This window comes from Chenopodium album, chromosome 21, assembly GCF_948465745.1.
Source record: "Chenopodium album chromosome 21, dcCheAlbu1.1, whole genome shotgun sequence".
NCBI classification, from domain to species: domain Eukaryota; kingdom Viridiplantae; phylum Streptophyta; class Magnoliopsida; order Caryophyllales; family Amaranthaceae; genus Chenopodium; species Chenopodium album.
Genome location: NC_137854.1, coordinates 40519354 through 40543025, shown reverse-complemented (window position 1 = coordinate 40543025; position 23672 = coordinate 40519354). Strand labels below are relative to the sequence as shown.

The window sequence follows — 23672 nt, the reverse complement described above, 5'->3', positions numbered from 1 at the left end:
TCATCCATCCTAAAAAAACTAACACATTACTAAATATAGCATGAACCACTAATTGAAAACTACTCTTTCAAGACCCACTAATTTTTGGGAAACAATTTCGTCTACATAAAAAAAAGTGGATTGCTAAACACCGCCATAAAAAATTATCACCATCGCCAACAATTGGTGTGAATAGACAACCATGCCCTTACTACTTCACCACCCCTTCCAGCGACGACCATCACCACCCTGACCAGCAACCCACCACATCCCCCTCAATGATAACCCGCCACCTTCCCTCGCCACGCGGAAAGCGGTGGTTTTTTTTAATTTCGGTAACTGGTTTTGGGAATGGTCTAACTCTAAGTTTTCTTAAAACACATGCCCATCTTAATATCCCATATATATTGAGACCAATGGAGTAGCTCTAAAATAACTACATATGATATCCTCCCATACTTCTTTTTTTCGGACAAAAAGATCTAAAAAAAAAGGAATTAAACTACAAAAAACCAGTAAGGAATAGCTAGAAAACAGAGTAAAGCAAATGTCAGCAATGAACCCGAGTAACAAATCAATGAACAAGGACAACCCAAGGGCGCGGAACCTTCCGAATACCCCTTCGGACCTCCCATAATTTGGTTATCACCTACACGACTAGTCGACTAGGCACCTAGCTAGCATGAGCATGACTATTAAAAAAAGACCGTTAATAGAAATGACATCAATCAATTACAAGTCGCAATAACGTACACTTGACAAAAAAAAAAAAAAAAAAAAAAAACAAAAGGAAAATAGCCGTAACGAAAGGATGTTTTTAGTTATAGTAATGAGATTTATTACCAAAACGCGGTGATCTGCTGTTATCCAAGACACTTTCTTTCTCTTTCTCCTTTGTATCTGTAAATTCATTGTACTCCATTTTCTCTCTCCTCCATTTTTAGCCTCTCTCTTTCTTTCGCCATTGTCAACTTTTCCGTGATTCAGGTATCTTCTCTCACCCCTTTCTCTCTTATTCTCTGCATTCTTCCAATTTTTTCCCCAATTTTTTATTTTTTTGTTTCTTCCAATTTATTTTTCTGCATTTTGAAATCCTCCGATCCGCTGGTTTTTCTTCAGTGTGATCTTGGATTTCTTTGATAAATCCCCCCCATTTTCGATTATGTTCAATTTTTGTTATAATGTTGGTGATGTGATTGCATTTAATTGTTTTTTGGGGTTGAATTGATTGATTTATCACTATTTGGGGTAAATTTTAGGGATTTGGATAATCAGATTAATTGTTTAAATGGGAGAGCATTTGGTGTTGTATGTGGACCGCTTGATGAATCCTACAAGTGCGCAAGAGGCTGAGGGGGCGTCGACATCAGCGGCGTCGTCTTCTTCGTCGAATTCGGGGTTGGAGGAGAAAATTGAGGAGAGGGTTGAAGATGATTCAGCTGGAGGGGAAGATGAACCCCTAATTCAGCTCGCCGAATGTCGTATTTGCCAGGAAGAAGATTGCATTGCTAGCTTGGAAGTCCCCTGTCGTTGTAGTGGCAGCTTGAAGGTATTCTATTCAATCATCAACTTTTTTCTTTCCTATGCACATTATAAAGATTTTAGACTAACCATAATACACCATTTGCGACGAATGTTGTTATAGCTTGATTGGCATTGATTAATTGCACGAAGCTTGGATTTTGCAATTAACTTTTGGGGTTCTATTCTTCTATATAGTTTTTATGAATATTGGTAGCCAACATTAATTTTGGGTTTGTATCATTGGTAATTTGTGATATGGTTTGACATGATTCTGATGTGTTTGAATGGTTAATCCTGATCATTCAAATAATTAAAAGTTGACAATTTTGCTCAATATTTGTTAAAAAGAATTTAGAGAAATTTGAGAATACTAAGATTTTTATTCAATGATTTTAATTATTTTGGTGGGTAATAGATTATCAATTTTAAGATTTTTATATTATGTTTTATACTTTTATGGTTTAGTTATGCTCCTTCAGGGGAATTCCGATGTTAATTTATTGTAAATTTTTAATTAGGAGGTACCCTTGATTCTAAGCACGTTAGCAACATCTGGAACACATAACTATATTGAAGTCTTACCATTTAAGATAAACACCTTTTATCTTGCATAGTAATTTACATTAAGCCTTAGTAAATGTGGTCAAAATTTTTTGTTATTAACTACCCTCAACAAACTAAGAAATTGAAATTTTTTATCAATTATTTCTTAATCTCATGACTTGAATCCAATGTGAGGGATTATACTTGCTTGGAGAGACACCTGGTATCAGCCATTGGTTGTTGATCTTACAGTATACTTCATACTTCGTAGTAAACATTCAATTAATGATTAAACATTTGGAAACTAGCGCAGTAGCTATGTTACATTATCATGTTGATTTGAACAAAATATTACACCTCCAAATATATACAACATAACATCTTTGCTACAAAGTACTAACTGTGGTTTTATAACAAATGTAGCATCAAGTTACAAAAAAATCAAGACCCACTAAGATTTAATTTATAAGTCAAGATTATCTGTTACCATATCACGCTTGCCCATGTATTGGTATCATTAATGTTTGTATATTGTTTGAATAAGCTGCGTTTTTTTCCCACTGTTTAACGCAAAAGATGATCATTAACAAATATTACATGTAACAAAAGAGAGGGGGGGGGGGGGGGGGAACTCCAGAGATGTAAGTTTTGTAAAGCTTTATGCAGGATTTTTAAAATTTTTGTACTTTTCTTCAGTGGCAGGTGCTTGCTGTGTATTAGGCTGTTGTGTTATTCTTATGTATGTGATATGTTATGTTAGTTAAGGTATGCCAGGATATGTAATTAGATACTGTAATAAAGTGTTAAGAGCTAGAGTCACAAGGGATCTGTGGAAGTAAACTGATGACAGAGACTGAACTTTTTGATATCCTTGATGATTGTGGGATACATTTTTTAATGAGGTTGAATAAAAGAAGTAGAATATATGTAGAGAAGCAAGCTGGACATGCTTGTTGGTTGTATCAGTATTCAGTAGTCTTAATTGATTATACTTGCCTGGAAAAATAAAAATAAAAACTAGATTTAACTTTTTGATATCCTTGATGATTGTGGGATACATTTTTGAACGTGGTTGTATGAAAGAAGTAGAATATATGAAGAGAAGCAAGCTGGACATGCTTGTTGGTTATATCAGTAGTCTTAATTGATTACTTGCCTGGGGAAAAAAAAAAAAACAAAAAAAAAACCAGTATTATTGTGTTGATGCCAGTCAATGACAGATTATCACTCTGGCTTGAAACTACAGTATTTCATTGAAGGTGTATAAATTATTATTTTATGTCTCTTTGTTCAGCTATCAGATTTTAAGATGTGGGTATTAGTGTTGTTGACTTGTTAGCTCATCTTTAAGCAGCTCTTAGTTTCTTATACCCTTACACAACACAGAACTGACCTTTCCTGGTTTCGTATGTACAGTATGCACATAGAAAATGTGTTCAGCGCTGGTGCAATGAGAAAGGGGACATAACATGTGAGATCTGCCACCAGGTATGCTAAAAGTTTTCTTCTTTATACGTTTCATCTGACAGATGGCTGTTAATTGGAGTATTCCATAATTCATGCTGATTGTTTTGGTTGTGGCAATTGCTCATATAACCTTTAACCTTTAGAGTAAAAGTACAGAGTACTATGTTTAGGAGATCTTTTGGATTAAGTTATGATAAATATGTCAAGATTTTGTATAGCCCCTTTTTCTTGTCAAGTGTGATTTCTTGAATGTGTTTTTAGGTGGTCCATGTCAGTTATAAGATTTTGATTTTCAATTTGTGGTTTGCTTTTGTGGTGTATGTTTATTGACTGTTCGTTTATTGAGAGGAGTCTCAACTTTTGAAACAAAGTTATAACGTTTAATTTCTTACAAGGGTCTGAACTAAATGAGGTGTCTAGAGCTCGCTGGAATTTGCTATTTGTTGTGGTCCATAGATTGTCCAGTAGCTCAATGTGACTGAGTGTATGCTTCAAAGCACATATTCAAGATTCAGATAGCTTTTGGAAAATAAAAGAATGTTTACTAGCTGAGACAGTGGCATTTTACAATCTCTAATTTCTGGGAAAAGGCTATTTGATTATTAAAGTACTTTATGAAGAATTGGTCTCACTTTTCCTTTTTGTCCTGTGTATGTATAGCTTCCATCTCTTTTGTAATCTTTCATGCCTTCCCTCTTCCCCCTTCTCCCATTTCAAACTCTGCCATATATGAAGTACAGAGCTTGTTTTAAGACGAAGGAGAATATGTTTGAAGGTTTTTGCTTGTGAGGTATGAAATATGGAAACTTTCTCCCATTGTGTTAATATTTTAGAGTTGGGACCAAGCAGCCAAGCACTGATGAGTTGCACTGGCTTCCTCCATAGTGCTTGAGAAGTTGCTATATCCCATGTTTTCCATGAAGGAAGCTGCAAATACAGACTGGGTAATTCAAAGGGTTAGCATGTTAAATCTTGGGACCTGCTAGAAGCCAAATTTCTTTATCACCTCCTACATCTGATACCCTGCTATCTTTGTGCTACTCATGTTGGTTTTTGTTCTTGAATTGGCCACTGTCATGTACTCTCTTTTTTCTTTTAATGTTTTAGCTGAGACTCTGATCAACTGATGTATCTGTGATCGCTAGTTAACTGCTTTCTGTCTGTCTGAATGTGTTTATTTGTTTATGCTATTATCTGATGATGGAATTCTGCACAATTTCAGTCTTACCAACCCAATTACACTGCTCCACCACCACCACCCCATCCTGAAGACACTGCAATTGATATTGGGTATGTAGTTTTTCTTGAGCAATTCTTGTTGTGGCTCCCACTCTATTGAGTAGAGTAGTACAATATTCATATGTCCATTGGCTACACCATTTTTTATATTTCAAAATTCGTACCTCTCTCCTACTTATTTTTATTATTTTTTTCCTACTTACCATCTAATGCTGCTTGGTAATTGTCATTTGCAGTGGAGGCTGGACAATATCTGGCACTCCTTTGGATTTGCATGATCCTCGTCTTCTGGCAATCGCTGAGGCAGAGCGACAGTTTCTGGAAGCTGAGTATGATGATTATGCTGCTACTAGTGCTAGTGGAGCTGCATTTTGTCGTTCAGCTGCGCTCATTGTAAGCTTCAAAAGCCAATGTGTGAAAAATTTGAAATAGAGCTATCAGATATAGAAATAGATGCAGATACCATAAACAATATCTATACTTGTCTTCTGTGTCTAGAACAAATATGCTAAAGCATGGCATTATGCACATTGTTAAGGTCCTTGTCAGCAGTTTAAAACTGAACACGCTCACAACATGCTGACTCTTATTTTTTCTGGCAGTTGATGGCTCTTCTGCTCTTAAGGCATGCTTGGAGTTCACCAGATGCTGACAGTGAAGATGATATGTCAGCCTTTTTCTCGGTAAGTAAGCTGTGGATTGGATAATATTTTTTGTCCATAATTAATACTTAGCTGCGCAAAGTCTTATAATACTTTGTGTTGATTGTTTTCCTTTGCAGCTTTTCTTGCTTAGAGCTGCTGGATTTCTTTTGCCCTGTTACATTATGGCGTGGGCCATCAGTATCTTGCAGCGTAGAAGACAACAACAGGTAGGCAGAGAATAGTGTTCCCGTTCTCTTTATTCGATACTCTATCTGTCCCTTAAAGAGTGCTCCGTTCCCATTTTAGTTAACATGTCTCCACGATACCTCTCCGCTATATTCACTACCCCACACTAACATACAAATCTATCTACCCACTCAATACAACCCTTAAAACAGTGAAAATTGGGAGGGGGATATCTTTGAGGGACAAAGGAAGTACTATTAATCATTTTTATCTTTTGGTTCAAGGCTTATATGAGATTATATCCCTCTTTGTTTTGGTGGTTAATATTTTTAGTTGGATGGTCTTGTACTCATGTACAGTTGTATCCTTGATTTGGTGTTTTTACTTCTAGAATAAGGCCCATTGGTTCTGAACTCCCTGTAGTCCAACTGCTGAATACAAGTGGAACTACATATGCAATCTGATTTTAAAGATAGTATAAATTGATTTGTCTACTTTATTGTGTTGTGAACAATTTTCTGGTTACAAATTCTACCTTTACCACCTTTATTATATTGGTTAGTGAATTGTGGAGGCACTGGCCTAGACTGGCCAGTTGCAAGGCACTACCTACCTAAAAAAAAAAAAAAAAAATGACACGTCACATAACTGTGCCTGTCGGGCCTGGCCTGGCCTGGGCCACTTTTTTTTTTTTTTTTGGAAAAGCACAGGGAAAGACACGATACAACCTGATATGACAAAGCCTGCTAAAATAAGTGAAATTTGGCTTAGGCTATGTAGGCCTTAGTTGAAAATTTTGGGCCAGTAGTGGGATGGCCGAGCTAGCCAGACTCAAGACATGTGGACTTGGCCTAAGGCACGACACAAACTCTTTCATAAATAGCATTAATAAAACTAACTTATCTTGCTTACAAGCCATATTGGCATCCAAGGTAGACATGATTTCATATCTTAATATGAGCAAGATATTTTTATTACTTATCAACTACAAAGCCTGTTTTATTGTTTCATACTGTATATAGTGACTGGCAGCATGGTAAATGAGCTGTTATTATTACTTTGGTTTGCTTAACCAGAAAAGCTTATTTGTATACAGGAAGCTGCAGCGTTGGCAGCAACTCAAGTCGCTTTTGTGCTTCAATCAGGGCAACGCAGGGGCTTGCAGTTTATGATAGCTCCACGTTCTCCTTCAGCTGTGGCTCAAGAAGCTGTTTAGTGCTCTGTTATTACTACATCACCCCTATTCAAGTCATGTTCTATTTGTTTTTAATTGTTATTACTGTAACCTAAATTTCACCATCGTCTGTGATTATCTGTTCGTCTTAAGAGTCTAGAAGCCATCTATTCTTTGCAAGCGTTTGTGTTCATCGGCTTGATGCTGTATATAAGTCTTATCTTGAGTTGGTAAAGAAAATCGTGGGCATTTCGCATTTGAGTCCTTGGTTTTCTCCAGGCAAATATATGTATTTTAGAAATAATATAGAATTGCACCAGAAACCATTTTTTTCCCCTTTTTTAAACCAAAGTGTCTGTAATCTAACTGCTACAGTGGCGGCATATTCCAGTAATTTTCCGAGATGTTTAGGGCCTGGTAGCTTGAAAATTAATGGAGCTGTGCTGCATATTGATGAAATAGGCTATAACTCTGTACAATGTTCAGATTGTACACATAAATCTCACTTTTATACAATCCTCAAAACTGAATTGTTTAATATGTTTGGTTTAGGGGTAGTGTTTCCAGGATTAATCCAATTATGCTAATAAAAAGTTAAAGCAGGTAAAGAATATATTCTACATGATTGTGGTGGATATTAACCTTTGTAAAAGCCGTGAATCAGGTTCATTTCATCTCGATTACCTTACTAATCTAATCCGCTGTGAATCAGGTTCATTTCTTCATGATTAACTTACTAATCTAATCCTTCGAGGACATCGTGACAGCTAAACTGCGTAATCTATTATCTTATGTAACAAAAGCAACTTCTTAACAATATTATACACTGATTTATTTGTTGTTAATCTATGGTTTTTATGCAACAAATTTACCATGAAGAAAATAATTATGAGTCCATCCTGTCATCAAAGGCGGCTGGCAAACGAAGCTCTTTACATTCAAACTAAAGTAGCAAAAAAACTAACCTTTAAGACCAATCTTGAGAATCAAAAAAGATAAAGACAGTCCAAAATTTATAATTCCCTTAACCCAAAATTTCATTTTTGATGGATGGGTAACTCTTATCCCGAGAACACAGAAACTTTAATTAAAGCAAAAAGGGTATCTAATAAGTACTTAATGCAACCCTTAAAATAGTACTAAATGCCCGTACAAAAATCTCATAAACACACCCATTTTAAGTATCTCTTCTTTGGTTATAACCAAGGACAATTGCTTAATTGTGAGGTTATCTATCCAAATTAGAGCAAATCTCATCTAATAAAACTAGCTAATTCTTGCATTTCTCACGGCCATAGTCAAAACCTGAAATTATTTTAGGAAAACGGGTGAAACTTGAGATTAGTAGAATCAAAATATTCAAAAGAAAAAACAAATAAAGGTAGTAATATTTACGGCCAATTCAATATATCAATCTAGGCACAATGCACAAGTTCTATTGAAAAAAAATGACATTAGAATTTCTTATATTTATACAAAAAAAAAAAAAAAAAAAAAAAAAAAAAAAAAATTATGGGTTGAAATTGAGGCGATCGTTCCCGGGGAAAAAAAATGCCTAGGTAACAAACAGTTTCCTGAGTTACAAGAGGACCACCAACCAGAATGATAGAAGCATGTTTAAGTGCTCCAAGCTTTTAAAAGTTTGTGCTGAAGATTACATGAAATAATCAATGTAACAAAGCATCCCATCCAATGGCCCTCTTTATTTTAACTTTGATTTGGTAGATAAAGAAAAGCAGAGAATCAGCACATCATAACTACATCTCAGCAAGAGTTTATGACCAGTCTCCCTTTAATTTTACGGCACAATAGAATATAATCACCTCATTTTCATAAAGCATCACATTTTGTACTTTAGAATGTTTTTAAATTACATGCCATTTACTAGTAATTAGGATTTCAGCATTGATATATGCAGCCCTAAGACGAGCTACCTTTAGTACTTGAGTTCTTTAATAATCCGTGTATTGATCACGGTTATAAGTGTTATAAAAACACTTAATATTGTATTCTAGACTCTAGTTATAGTTTCTTGTAATTAGAACTTGCCCCTTAGGGCTGTGTGTATCATTTTCTTCAACATTTTGAACTGATAAATAGGATTTAAAAGATTAAGTTGGTCTACAATCAAAATGGATAATTGGAAATTAATATAAATGAAAAAAGAGCGGGAAGTGGGTCTGTCAAACATAATATGAAGAATGTAGGATTTGGAAACAGAAAGAAAGAAGAAGAAAAGCATAAAAGAAACACATTTAGCACAAGAAACCATAATTTTTGGTGCATAGAGAAAAGAGCTTGGAATTCTAAAGTGACAAGAAGCAGATCTTAGTGGCATAAAGCAGCAGTTTGGTGTTTTTTAGGGGGGGCTGTTACATTCCCCCAATCTTTTCCCTTCCATTTTATTCTTTATATGCCAGACTACTGTACCAGTTTAGTTATATTGTTGGGTGGCTCATGGCATGTCCCTCACTCACTTAACTTATATATTTCCTTTTCTTAACAACAAAGGAATCACAAAGTGACCTAAGTAACACTCTCCAAGCCATTCAAGGCGCGACTCCCTTTATCTGGAATAATAATCACATATTACATCATCCTAACCCTTCATAATTCAGGCTTTACCATGATTTCACTAAAATACACTCTACATAGGTCTCCTTTCCATCTTCTCCTTACAACTTCACTGGGGTGTGGATGTGTTTCAGTGTTTGGTTATTATTTCACGAATAAGAATGGCCAATAACTAAGAATAATACATCTTCTCCTTACAACTGTAACATATTTCTATTTGAGATAAATCACAGTTTTTCCGGACATCCAAAATTAGTACTAAATGACACTATGGTTTATAGAGTTCTAGACAGATGACGTAGTTTAGTAATGATCTAACGATAATTCAGGCAAAGAATGGCCAATAACGAAAGAATAATCCATCAGTCTCAAATTCAAATCACGAGTAAGCATGGCCAGGTGAAATGGCAAGAAGGCAGGGGGGACACCAAGAGAACTTTATGTCTGGTCACCAAGACAAAAAAAGCTAAGCAAATGATAGGGATGTAGGATACAGATGAAAAAGATACTTGGCTTCCCTAGGGTATTGTTCCAACCCCCTTTATTCATCCTATTTAGATTCTTCCATAACAGCCTTAAATTTGCATATCTCACACTAGTCTAAATTTCGGGTGAATCTAAAACTTCTTCTGCCAGTTTTGGGTCCCTCTGCTTTATGCTTTAAAGCATCCTCTAAATCTTATAACAGATATATTACACTCCTGTTTCTACAGGAATGGTGTCACAGCAATAGAAGGATTACATACAATCTCACACTTTGCTCATTCTCTCATTACTCTCCAGAGAAATACTAGGATTTTTCCCGACCTCAGTCTGTTTCGAGTGTTAGTAGAGCAATATGAACCTAAGTGCTAATAAAATATTCATTCTTCTATTGTGTATTGGTTTATTAGCATTAAAACCAGAGAGAGGTTGTAGTCTAAGGCGGGCAGAAATGACCCTGGCTCCGAACAAAGGAGATTTACAGCATGCGCCAAACAATCGATTCCTGCAGGGAGTCTCAAGGCAGGAACTCAATGCTAGCAGAAGATCAACTCCGGACAACAAGAAATATGATCCAACCCAGTCAAGTGAACGGAGAGTTCGAAGAGGTTCTGATCCCATCCACAATAGGGCTTAGAAGGGAGGAGCAAGCTCAAAGAGACAGACAAAGCAAGATGAAGCAAACCAGAGATAAGTTAAAGGTCTGCGGTTACAAGGGATTCTATGCGGCTTGATTGTTGAATTTTTGGTCTTTTTGGAGGTTCTGTCAGCAAAATATGTACAGTTGTAGCAAGTGAAACACAAACCAGAGAGCAGACAGCGGCAATGCACGAAGTGAGCCAATGAAATCTCTTGTTTTGCAGTTGATATCTTATTTTAAAAAAAAAACAAGGAGTGAGTACAGTTATTATGATGTTATCGGCTCTCACAAAAGACAATATATAGTGCTTTTTTATACATCTTGATTCGTTTTTGTTGGAAGTTTAGTTTTGTTTGCAATTAAGAAGCTTCTCAAGGTTTAAATTTGATTCTTTCTTTTGGTTTTCCGGCAATCTAATCAATGCCATTTGTTTCTAAAATTCTCTGATTGAAAGACAACTAGTTTGTGATCATCAGTGTCAAAGACATGTGCATAGTCCTGACTCCTGACTGTCAATATGTCAGGCTAATATATATATTTTTTTTAAATTTCTTATCCAATTCCTACTTCTCAAATCAAATTTCCCATGATCATGTTCTTAAGAATCGAGAGAGGGAGTGGAGGTAAGAAATATTAGAATTTCCGTCCTTTCAATGAAGAATCGGTGCAAGAAATTGGACCAGGAAAAGATGCTAACATGAGAGGACCAGCAGAGCTCTTCAACAAGCTTTGCATCTTTTCTGGACATATGCACAGCCAAATGGTTGAAGCATCTTTGATGGTTGCAGTAAAATTGACACCTATCCTTAAGAGAGCATCTATTTCCTAACTTCTCAATCAGCCCATTCTATATTTTAGTAGTTGGAATAACATGTCATATCAACTGTCACTATTTCATCCCATTAACCCCGATTAAGATAAATTGGTGCATGTTTCAGTAGGATTTTCAATTTAATTCCATAGTAAATTTGATTCCTCAGAGGAATACATAAATATATCAATTCTGTATTAAGGACAAACATTTAAACAGATGCAAAGCCTCACACAATAGTTTTATTATACAGCAAGCATTGTAAGTGGGTGTATAGTATAGGTAAGGATTTCAGTATTGAGTCTACTGACCATGTACGAGTTCTTTCTATTAGGATGTCTACACATCACAGAGTGTTTCGAAGGGTTTTGGGGGGTGTACAAAAGATATCTGCACAAGTTCCAACGTCTAGGAAAGCATAAGTAAACTGACTCAGTAATGATTAGATGACGCGACTAGAAGTAGGAATTATTAGTAAAGTATAAGATAATCCTTTACCAATCCCAAAGCATATCTATAGAAAGTAGATATTGAAATGGGGCAGGATATAGACAGAGGAGCTATAGGTAATAGAAAAAGGCTTGGAGAAGCCTTACACAACCAAATATAATGAAATTGGCTAAAACTATCATTTTCACAAAACAGGGTTATGTTCCTACAAAAAGTCAGCAAGAAGCCAAGAAGGTTACTAGGGTCTTTACTCTTTGGAATGGGGAACTTAAGGAAACAAATAATGTATGTCGGAAAGTACTATATAGGAACACAAGCAGAGGACTTCTCTGTGAACTTGTGAATGGCTCAGCAAAATTTGAGATCGGAGCTACATAATATGTGACTCATCCTTGATGTACAACACCTAACAAAGCTTCCTGGCATACCTCTTCATGATACTAATCTTGTTTAGCTTTTAAAAAACAGAATTCTAATGTTCTCACCTATCTGTCCTGTTTTTTGATTTACATAAATAAGAAACAAGTGAGAAAGATAAAGGAAAAACTGTGAAGCTCACTAATTCACTCATTCATCCTTAACCATGTTGGCATGTACATCTTCATGATGTTGTTATCGTGAACCTCTACTAAGAAATGCAAAGCATATAGGATAAACCTAAATGATCTTACACATGGCATAAGTGAATTAGCAATGCACTAGTTTCATTTTTATCTAAAGATTCTATTAATTCTTACAGCTTTCACATTTCATGACCGCCTTCACTCCATCTAAAAGAGAAAAGGGTTAAAAACGATCATGTATTAGCTTCTTTTTTTCTTTTCTTATGGGAGGTTCTACTTATACATAGTCTCTTTCCTTTTTCTTTACCTGTTTACCAAAATTTTTCCAGTCTTGAAGTAAGTGTTTCATTCTGGGTTAAAATTTGGAGTTCATAAGGTGCATTCTACCGTTAAATGAAAAAAAATCATCATAATAAATGCTCCCAATACGAATGGCTCCCAACACGACTCTAGCCTAGGCAGACCAAATGGATCTAAGGCTTACAACATATTCTAAGCTGTAAAAGGGCTGACAGGCCTACACTTCTGCTTCACAAATCAGAAATTCAAGTCAAGGATGATTAAGGGTCTGGTCTCATACGTTGAAATTCAGTTCAGTTCAGCTCCCAATTTCCTTCTCTTATAAATTATTCAGTTCAGTTCAGTTCAGCTCAGTCAATGAGAACAGGCCCTAAATGAGACATATAATATAGACAGGAGTACACTATTCACGGTTTTTTGATGCCAGTAACTAATTTAGACAAAAGTACACTATCCACGGCTTTTTATTAGATATTGGCATCAAAAAGCCGCAGATAATGTACTCATGTCTTCGAAATTAAATGTCTTACTTAATGTGTACACATGTCTACAAATTTCGATAATCTGTAATAACATCAATGGCAAATCAGATACTAGCATTTCTAAACACTTAAAATTATAAACTCTTTTGCCTAAAATCAGATATTAGTTTTTTACACTAAACATTTTGTAAACCAGCACATTCTATAATCAGCTGAATGTATCTAGAAGTTGGAATCGTCCCATTAAGTCAGCAAATCCAAGTACCAAACTCTAGCCACATGACAAATTCACAAGGAATTTTATTTTTAAAAAATGCATTTTGTAAATTGTAAACTACATTTTAATTATAATTATGTACATAATTTCTAGGTGATATTGATAAGGCAAAAAAAAAAAAGGTAGCATTTTCAGAACAAAATGGTCCAACAGAATAGTTCAACATGGACAAAATTACATATTTCAGCATCAAACTTAGGAATTAAGGGTCCCCAATAAAAGAAAAGGACACCCCACAATTCCCCAACTAAAAAGGGGCAGAAAAAAGACAGCAATTAACATAATTACGAAATTTCGCAGCAATTTTGTGGATAGATTAGGCATAAATGATAAGTGTATATGTAAAGAATGGCTCATAGTAAAGCTTGATTAATGCAGGTTGGTGAACAGGAAAATCATTTGAAAATGAATTTGTGTACCTGAGCAATATAGATGAGATGCAGGGTTTATTTGAACTTCTTCAATGGAGCTGCAGGAAGTGAAGCGTTTGAAGCGATAGACTTTTCATCTGATGCATTTGTTTATTTGTATTTCGGTTTGATCTATTCTAATCTGGTCTGGTTACATCATATTTTAGGATTTGAACAAATTTTGACATCATTTGTGCACTTATTCATAAATTATCAAATGAGATGTTATTAGTTTCGTAAATGTTCACTCGTACTACCAAATATGAGATTTTCATAATTTTTTAAAGGATTTTGTTAAATGTAATGCTTAAGGCTTTAAATAAACATTAAAATTTTATTACTTATATTGATATTAATCTGTCATTTATAAATTGGTGTTTTAATAAATAGTACCCTTATTTTTTATTTTCATTATTTAAAAATGGCCGCAAAAGAAAAGTGGAGCAAGTATTTATAAAGGGAAGGAGTATTATGTTAATAAAGATATTCACTACAGATAGACGCAATTCACGCAAATACTTCGTACGCAAATACTTCATACAAAGCAAATACACAATTACAAGCTTTATTTGATTCAATTATTATGTATTTTTTAGATCTAAATCTCTTTGTAGATGTCTTATGACTTATTTATGAATCAATTATATTTCAAAAAAATTTAAAAAGATAGTAAGATAGACAGAGACACGGAGTACTCCGTAATCAAGTGCATGGGCTTAAATGGGCTTTTTTTTTTTCAATAGAGCCCATATTGTGGGCTGAAGTTTATCAAGCTTCCTAATTACTTGATACAACCCAATTAGAGTCCATCCATTTCAAGTTGGCATTATGTGATCCAATAACGCATTTTGCCTGTGGGCCTTTGCCCATATGAAATTATGAATGATAGGTTTGGCTAAGGTTTTGGAAGACTTCTGTTTCCAAGACATAATAGTATAATTTCGATACCTAATGTACAAGTACGTAAATAATACTTTCTCCATTATATTAATATTGTAATAAGGGTGAAATTACGCATCTCAAAACATATTTTATGTTAAATATCTATAAAAAGTTGATATTGTGAAACTATTTTAAGAGATGAATCTAACAATATTTCACATGACTATATACTAGTATATAGGAAGTATAAATTGTATAGTTTGTGTGTGGGTGTTTTTTAAAAGATCTTTTTAAATGGTAAGGAGAAGGATCTTGATTGAACCTCAAGCCTCATGATTTTTTTGATCTGGTATTTGCGGTGCGAGTCAGACACTTTGAGAGTGAGGGGGAAATGGTAAGGGATCCCCACCCTTAAAATGCCTCTAGTACCAGTGTACCACTAGACCAAGCTCAGTTTGGTAAATTGTATAGTGTGTTACTTTGTTACAAACAACTATTTTTACTACTTTCGTTTTTTGTTATTGCACCAATTGGATTTTCGACACAATTTACATATGTAATTTAGGTTACATATCGTGATTCACATTAGGAAAATTATACTCACATGAATACTTTTGTGGTATACTTTTATAATTGTCAGATAATATAAACTCCTTGATTAGAGTGATTTTCATTTATCAATATTTATAGGGTTACAATGAGAAACCTAATCATATTAGGTAACTATAAGATATGTACAGATATCAAAGATAATCTTATACAAAATATATCCTAAACCTAGGATGAGAATATTCTATGCATATTCTCTATCACACCCCCGCAGTCAGAGCGGGAGAAAATCGGATGCTCAGACTGAAACTGAATCACGCTTCGGACGGTAAGGATAGTATGATAACCCATGATCAAAAGAGAAGTAGTAGACATGTGCCGGTGATGACAATGATGAGAAGCAACAGCCACGACCTACGTAGAGTAGAGATAAGAACTGCTAAGCCGGAGGAGAAGGAGAGGAGCCGCACAGACTTGGGCTAAGTTGCAGATCCAAAAAAGAAGAAGCTAAGGGATCAAACCATCATCGGGTAGAAGACACTAAACTACTTACGGGAAATCACAGTTGAAGAAAAAAACAAATAAGATAGCCTAAATTCCACACCACTTAACCACTAGGAACTGTTTACCTCTAAAAAAAATTGACCCACACAACAAGATAAATTCCACCAAATTAAAACAAGCTAAGTAGTGGCTGGATTTAGAGAATAAGAAATTCCACCGCATGTACTTGTGATAATTAAAATTGACAATTGAATAGGTAAGAAAAAGTGTTGTTAGTGCCAAAAATCCAACACTCCCTTTAAGTTATTATAGTTTAGTTGTACAAGGCTCCAGCCAAGTAGAAGACCTCCGTTGGGAAGGGGTCAGGAGCAAGACTACAACGTAACTAAGGTGGTGGAGGCCAACAACGACATTGAGAAAAAGAAGACTATCAAAGGGGTGGTTTGTCTCGCGGGTCTGGCTCATCCAAGACTACTATATCAGTCATTGGATACACTATGCAAGATTGCAATTCACTCACAGATTAGGCTAAAGAAGGAGAACTATGAGTGATCTAGATGGCGTATTAGGTGGAGAACCAAGAGGTAGAGGTAGATCATAGAGCTCCTGTGTGTGGTGGAAAGTTGGAGCACAAAAGGGGGTTGCCGGTGATGGTCAACCATCATACTCTATAATTAAATCGCGGAAGCAAAAAAAACAATGTGTTTTGTGTAATTGTTTGTGAATCCCGCCGGTGGGTTTAATTTTCTAACCCACCGGCAGGGGAAGAGAAAATTTTAGATCTAAACAATCCCAAGATCTAACCTAAGCTATGATACCATGTCAGATAATATAAACTCTTTGATTAGAGTGATTTCCATTTATCAATATTTATAGGGTTACAATGAGAAACCTAATCATATTAAGTAACTATAAGATATGTACAGATATCAAAGATAATCTTATACAAAATATATCCTAAACCTAGGATGAGAATATTCTATGGATATTCTCTATCAATAATTGCCCCTTCTCACTTCTTTGTAGGTTTTACAAATATTAGGGTTTTCTAAATGAAAGTAAGCCATTTAGTTTTGAAAATTTGTGCAGTTCAGTTCCAACCCTTTTTCCTTGGCTTATTCAGTTTTTGTCTTTCAATTTCAATCATTCTACAAGTCATATCATATTTTAGGATTTTGAAGTACAAGAATTGAGTTATATATTTTGATGATTTTCATGTACAAGAAAGGAGCTATGTATCATAAAGAATCAAAATAAAAATGATGATCTTAGTTTTAATTAAAAACATTATTTAAAAAAAATTGGTGTCACCTGATCTAATGACAGATTTAGAGTTTAATCAAAATTTAATTAAATGTTAGTTACAACTAAGTACAGTTAATCAGATAGGTAATCATGGGACAATCAAACATGGGGTACTTGTCAGTTGTACTTCAAATCTGTCTTCAAAAGTACATAAGTTAGTTCATGAACCTAATCCATGGGTGTCACAAAGATCTGATAGAATTATTCATTAATTTTTTAGTACTAATTTCATACTGTACGAATATTTTGAATGGTTCTTACAATTTAAATACAAGCAATTTGCTTGACTTCCTCAACTAGAATTTGTTGATTATAAAGTAAAGAAGAAAAAAATATATATACTCTCATTATTGTTTCATTCTATTAAGTATTAATCGCATTTGCAATATTTCATTTAAGGAGATAACTTTGATTATGATTGACACACGCTTTGCAAATTCAAGTAGCATAATGAATATTTACATTAGCAATTGAGTCTTGACTAGCTAGTACTGTATAAAACATTGGTAACTTCTATGAACTTTCATAATTAAGAAGCAATGCCTAGTTAAATTATACGAAGTAAAAGTTACTAATATTGCATTTCAAAAAATGACTATTAGTAACAAGTACGTTCAATACTAGCACCAAGTAATAGTACATAATGAGCTCAAGTAGTCAAGTCCAACCAATTCATTGACAAAAGCAATGGACAATTTTATTAATTAATTAAAGGTCATTTTTGCCAATTATTTATAGTAGTAAAATTTCTGTTGCATAACTTATTTTAAACTTAATATAATTATAAATTTGAGTAGCATTTGTTAGCCCCAACTAAAGTCATTTTCCATAAATTAATTTTGCTTGAACTCATTAGTGTTTACTTGTTTAGTTGTACTATAAGGTAACCAAATATGAAGTAGAATTTAAGCGAAGCGAAAAAAATAAATAAATAAATAAAATTTCTTTCAAAAAAATAAAAAGGGGGTGCGCAGTGCGCTTACTTGCATGGAAGTCGAGTAATCCTTTGAACAGGTTTTATTCGTACAAGGAAATAATAGGGAGTAGGCATTAACTTTACAAAAAAAAAAAAAAAAAATTAATTACAAAAGGTGGTTAAATTTAATTGGGTTATATTTTCATGTGCCTAATTTTAGTAGGTAGCTAGGACTAGGTAGCTAAGTTGGGTTAGCCAATAGCCAGTAGTCGTAGATATGGGTTAAGTTCCTCTCTGTATTATTGCGAAAAAAGGGCATTATGTTTTTATTACAGCTATACTGATGTCATTGTGATGGTTGACTACGATTTCTTGACTTTCATGATTTTGTTGAAATTTCACGTCAATTATTTTTTTCCAATTTGTCTTTCCTTGGCTTCATCGTCCTTGTCATTGTTTTTTGGGCGGCAACGCCCAAATGCTCTTTTCAGTAAAACAAAACGCTAATTATAAACTATAAATATAGGGGCCGTTTGGTTGAGGTTAATCATCACAGGGAATGGGAATCAACTGCCCCCATTTCCTTTGTTGTTGTTTGTTAGACTATATTTTTCATTCCCTTTCCCCTCTTCATTCCCCAAAATTCCTCTAACTCCATTCTCCACCCCCCCTAGACTTTCCCATTTTCATTCCTTGGCCACCACTACACCACCATATCACCACCCTTCTACCTTTTCAAATCATCAGAAACCCGCACCACCACACCACGGCCAGCCGAGCCTCCCATCCCCTTCCACTACTAAAATTCGGGAATATTACGACTGTTTTATTGCGACCGTCTTAAAAACGGTCGCAATTTAAATTAATTACGACCGTTTTATAGCCTGTCGTTATAACGGTCGTTACAATTATATGAATTTATTTTTTTAAAAAAAAAATAATTACGACCGGTCTGACTGTCGTAGAACCGGTCGTAACAGTTTTTAAAACAAATTAAAACAAAATCGATTTTGCTTTTGTTAAACAAGGGGAAAGGGAAATAAGAAAGAGAAGAAGGGGGAAGAGGGTGAACCACGAACAGCGAAAAGAAGCGGTCGCTGCTCCGGAGGTCGTTTCCACCGGTGACTTGGCTCCGGCCGTCGACGCTACACAGGTATGTCATTTTAATTTTGTTTTTTTTCTTTTAATTTTATTAAGGTCGTTATTTTGTGCGAAAACCCTAACTTAGGGTCGCAAATCAACACCACGCAGGCCCACCGTCGCCGGATTCCCCTCCTGCTCTTCCCTCCTTTGTTTTCCGACGACGGTACTCAGGTAAGTCGATGTTATTTTTTTTTTTTTGAATTTCAGTTTATTTGAGGGAAAACCCTAAAATTTGGGTAAAAAACTTCTCTTCGCAGGCCTACCGTCGCCGGTGTCCTCTTCTCTCTTAGCCTCCTACGTTAGCTGTCCACTGTACTCCAAGTAAATCATGCAATTTGGTTATTTTTTTTTAATAATTTAGTTGATCTGGGCAAAAACCCTAAATTTGGGTCACAAATCAACTCCTTCGCAGGCCTATCGTCGCCGGTTTCCTCTTCTATCCTACCCTCCTCCGTTTTCCGTCCATTATACTCAGGTAAGTGGCTGAATTTTTTTTTTTTATTTTTTTTTATTTTTTTTTTTTAGTTAATTTATGCCAAAACTCTGAATTTAGTGGATGGTTTTGTGCATTTTCACATGTAAAATTACATTGGCCATTTCAATTAGTTTTCAGCATTTAAATTAGTTTTCTCCATTTAAAATTGGTGGATGGTTTTGTACATTTTCACATGTAAAACTCTAAAGTACATTGGCCATTTAAATTAGTTTCCTGCATTTTCACATATAAATGTATGTAGTGACTTCATTTGTTTGCTTATTGGTACTAAGGTTCGATGATAACACCGTGAGCACCTCCATTACAGAGATTTTTCAAGCACATTGGCGCAAACCATGGCTTAACTATGATGAGGCTGACAAGGGTACTAAGACCCATTGGTGGAACCAGTTTACGGTATTATATAACCCCCAAGTTTAATTTACTTATCTAACTTTGGTGTGTGTTGGTTACTTTTTACAATAAATTATTAATCATAATATTTTTGTTGTTTCTTAAAAAAATTTGCAGAAACTATACCTTTGGAATGCTGATCTTGACACCCTTGTGAAGAGGAGTATGAAAAGAAGGCACATAAGAGGTTGAAAGAGATGGCATACAATGCTTCTGTCAGAAACAAGTCAGTTCCAAAATGGATGGGGCAAACTACGTTTCAGCAAATGATGGAGAAAAGAAAGGAGAAGGATTTTCAGGAGAGGTCAGAAAAAGCTAAGAAGAACAGGAGGGGCGGCTCCCTGTCTAATCCAATTGAGCCGTCACACTTCCAAGGTTCTATCTCTGCATCAAAGCATGCAAAGAAAATGGTAATACTTAATGGTATATAATTATAAATTTAAGTAGTTACATACATTAAGCATTAAAAGAGTTATTTGATTTGTGCAGGCTCAGAAAGCCGGTGGAGTGCTTCCAAGTGCCCCTGAGGTCTTCCTAAAGACCCATTTCAAGGAAGTTCCTGGAAAAGGAAAAGTTGCGGCTAACAAGAGGGCACAAGAAATCTCGGTAACACATCTAACTTTGGAAACTAATGAAATAATTTTTTTAGGAATAAAGCAAAACATAATCACCTTTACTTGTATATGCATGAAAATGTCTATGATTAAGCAATTTGAACCTATAAACTAGTTTAATATGCTTTATATGAGATGTTTGATTGATAAAATCTTAGTTTATATCAAAAACAAAGAAAATGGGTAAGTTAGAAGGTCATTTAAGCCATTTTAGCCTAGTTATGACCCTATAGCATTGTATACGCATGGAAATGTGTATGATTAAGCAGTTTGAACCTATAAACATGTTTAATATGCTGAATATGAGATGTTTGATTGATAAAATCTGAGTTTATATCAAAAACAAAGAAAATGGGTAAGTTAGAAGGTCATTTAAGCCATTTTAGCCTAGTTATGACCCTATAGCCTTGTATATGCATGGAAATGTCTATGATTAATCAATTTGAACCTATAAACATGTTTAATATGCTGAATATGAGATGTTTGATTGATAAAATCTTAGTTTATATCAAAAACAAAGAAAATGGGTAAGTTAGAAGGTCATTTAAGCCATTTTAGCCTAGTTATGACCCTATAGCCTTGTATATGCATGGAAATGTCTATGATTAATCAATTTGAACCTATAAACATGTTTAATATGCTGAATATGAGATGTTTGATTGATAAAATCTTAGTTTATAGCAAAAACAAAGAAAATGGGTAAGTTAGAAGGTCATTTAAGCCATTTTAGCCTAGTTATGACCCTATAGCCTTGTATATGCATGGAAATGTCTATGATTAATCAATTTGAACCTATAAACATGTTTAATATGCTGAATATGAGATGTTTGATTGATAAAATCTTAGTTTATATCAAAAACAAAGAAAATGGGTAAGTTAGAAGGTCATTTAAGCCATTTTAGCCTAATTATGACCCTATAGCCTTGTATATGCATGAAAATGTCTATGATTAATCAATTTAAACCTATAAACATGTTTAATATGCTGAATATGAGATGTTTGATTGATAAAATCTTAGTTTATATCAAAAACAAAGAAAATGGGTAAGTTAGAAGGTCATTTAAGCCATTTTAGCCTAATTATGACCCTATAGCCTTGTATATGCATGGAAATGTCTATGATTAAGCAATTTGAACCTATAAACATGTTTAATATGCTGAATTTGAGATGTTTGATTGATAAAATCTTAGTTTATATCAAAAACAAAGAAAATGGGTAAGTTAGAAGGTCATTTAAGCCATTTTAGCCTAGTTATGACCCTATAGCCTTGTATATGCATGGAAATGTCTATGATTAAGCAATTTGAACCTATAAACATGTTTAATATGCTGAATATGATTTGTCTTGATTACAGGATGCCTACCAAAAGAAGCTTGACGAGTCTTCCACTCAAGGGTCACAACCGGACCCTAACCAGCTATACTGGGAGGTTGTTGGTGGTAGGAAAAAGGGTGTAGTGAAGGGCCTAGCTAGGTGCAAGCGCTAGTTTGTTTTACAGCCCCTCTTCTGAGAAAAGCTCGCAAACGTACAATCCTTCTATAGCTTCACAGTTGGAGGAACGTGTGCAAGCCGAGGTTGCCGAGCGAATAGAGGAGGCGAAAGTGCAGATGAAAACACAGATGGAGGCACAGTTTGCTACGTAGTTGCAGGAAGCATTGAAGAAGGAGCGGGAGGAGGCGGCAATTGAGAGTAAGCAAATAATGGAGACGATGTTGCAGAACTTGTTCTCTAACTGATCAGGTGGTCCTTCATTTCAGCTTCGTAGTGAAGATGACCCGGACATGAGTGGTGGTGGGGTTGGTCAACAGACTCCAGTGTCGTAGTTTATTTGTTCATATAGCTCTTAGTTTAGTATTGTTCATATAGGCCTTAGCTTTTTTTTGGGGATATAGGCCTTAGCTTTTTTTTGGGATATAGGCCTTAGCTTTTTTTTGGGGGGAACATAGTCCTTAACTTAGTATTATATTGTGCATATTGGCCTTATCTATTTTTGAAAGAACATAGGCCATTACTAATTCATATAGGCCTAACTTAGTTTTTAGTTTACCTTATAAAACTATTACTAACTAATTACTATTATTATTAACTTGAGCATTGTTATTGTAAATATTGTTCAAAGTTGGACTTATTAGTATGAATTATGCATTTTAATTTAATTATTTTTAAATTTATGAAATATAAAAACAGGTTATAAGTTCAGGTTAGGATGGCAACGTAAAATCAAATGGTAATAAAAACAGCTTCCCTATATTTGCGACGGTTAGGGCCTGTCGCAAATACCTAAAATTACGACCGTCATACACCTGTCGCAAATACCTAAAATTGCGACCGTCATACGCCTGTCGCAAATGCCTAAAATTGCGACCGTCATACGCCTGTCGCAAATGCCTAAAATTGCGACCGTCATACGCCTGTCGCAAATACCTAAAATTGCGACCGTCATACGCCTGTCGCAAATATCAGAAATTTGCGACCGTCAGAAACCTGTCGCAATAGTATAAAATTGCGACATCTAACTAACCTGTCGTTGAAAATACAAAAAACGGTCGCAAAAATAATTGCGACAGCCATATTGTCGCAAATTTGTTTTTTTGCGACCATCAAAATAACGACTGGCGTCTTGCGACCGTTGGCTGTCGCAATTTCAGTTTGCGACCGTTTTTCCACATATTTGCGACCGTTTGTGGCAGTCGCAAAAACACGTTTTTTTAGTAGTGTAATTCCCCTCGCCACGTCACTGCGCCTCCCTTCCCCTTCCCCTCGCTGCCTCTTTCCATCCCCGAAAAAAACCATAAAAAAAAACCAAATCCACGGCCGGCCAGCCCTCCCCCACCCTCGAAACCCTAGCGCCTAGGGTTTCGAGGGTGGGGGAAGGTCGGACGGCGGGTTTTTCGGGGAGTGAATGATGTTTTTCGGGGGAGGGGAGTTTCGGGGCTGATTTTCGGGGAAGGGACGGCTGTGCGGAGGCTGGCGAATGGGAGGCGACAGTGAGGGGAAGGGCGGCGAAGGTGTGGCTGATGGTTTGGTGGTCAGATGGTGGCTAGAAAAGGCGGACGTGGGTGGTTGTGTGGTGGTGGGTTGATGGGATTGTTTCCCTTTGTTCATTCCATTCCGTCTACCCCGG

General features: G+C 35.4%; 2 protein-coding genes across 2 annotated transcripts; both read left to right on the top strand.

Annotated features, from left to right (window-relative positions):
* Positions 1-829: 829 nt before the first annotated feature.
* On the top strand, positions 830-7213 carry LOC145601694 (uncharacterized). The gene is made up of 8 exons (XM_081657753.1): positions 830-966; positions 1239-1528; positions 3463-3534; positions 4736-4803; positions 4989-5145; positions 5355-5435; positions 5534-5623; positions 6679-7213. The coding sequence occupies exons 2-8, from the start codon at positions 1268-1270 to the stop codon at positions 6796-6798; spliced, it is 849 nt and encodes a 282-aa protein (XP_081513879.1). The 5' UTR covers positions 830-966; positions 1239-1267; the 3' UTR covers positions 6799-7213.
* Positions 7214-19824: 12611 nt separating this feature from the next.
* Positions 19825-22034, top strand: LOC145600842 (uncharacterized). The gene is made up of 4 exons (XM_081656701.1): positions 19825-19937; positions 20052-20344; positions 20424-20540; positions 21903-22034. Exons 2-4 carry the CDS (start codon positions 20132-20134, stop codon positions 22032-22034), a joined length of 462 nt encoding a protein of 153 aa, XP_081512827.1. The 5' UTR covers positions 19825-19937; positions 20052-20131.
* Positions 22035-23672: the final 1638 nt, after the last annotated feature.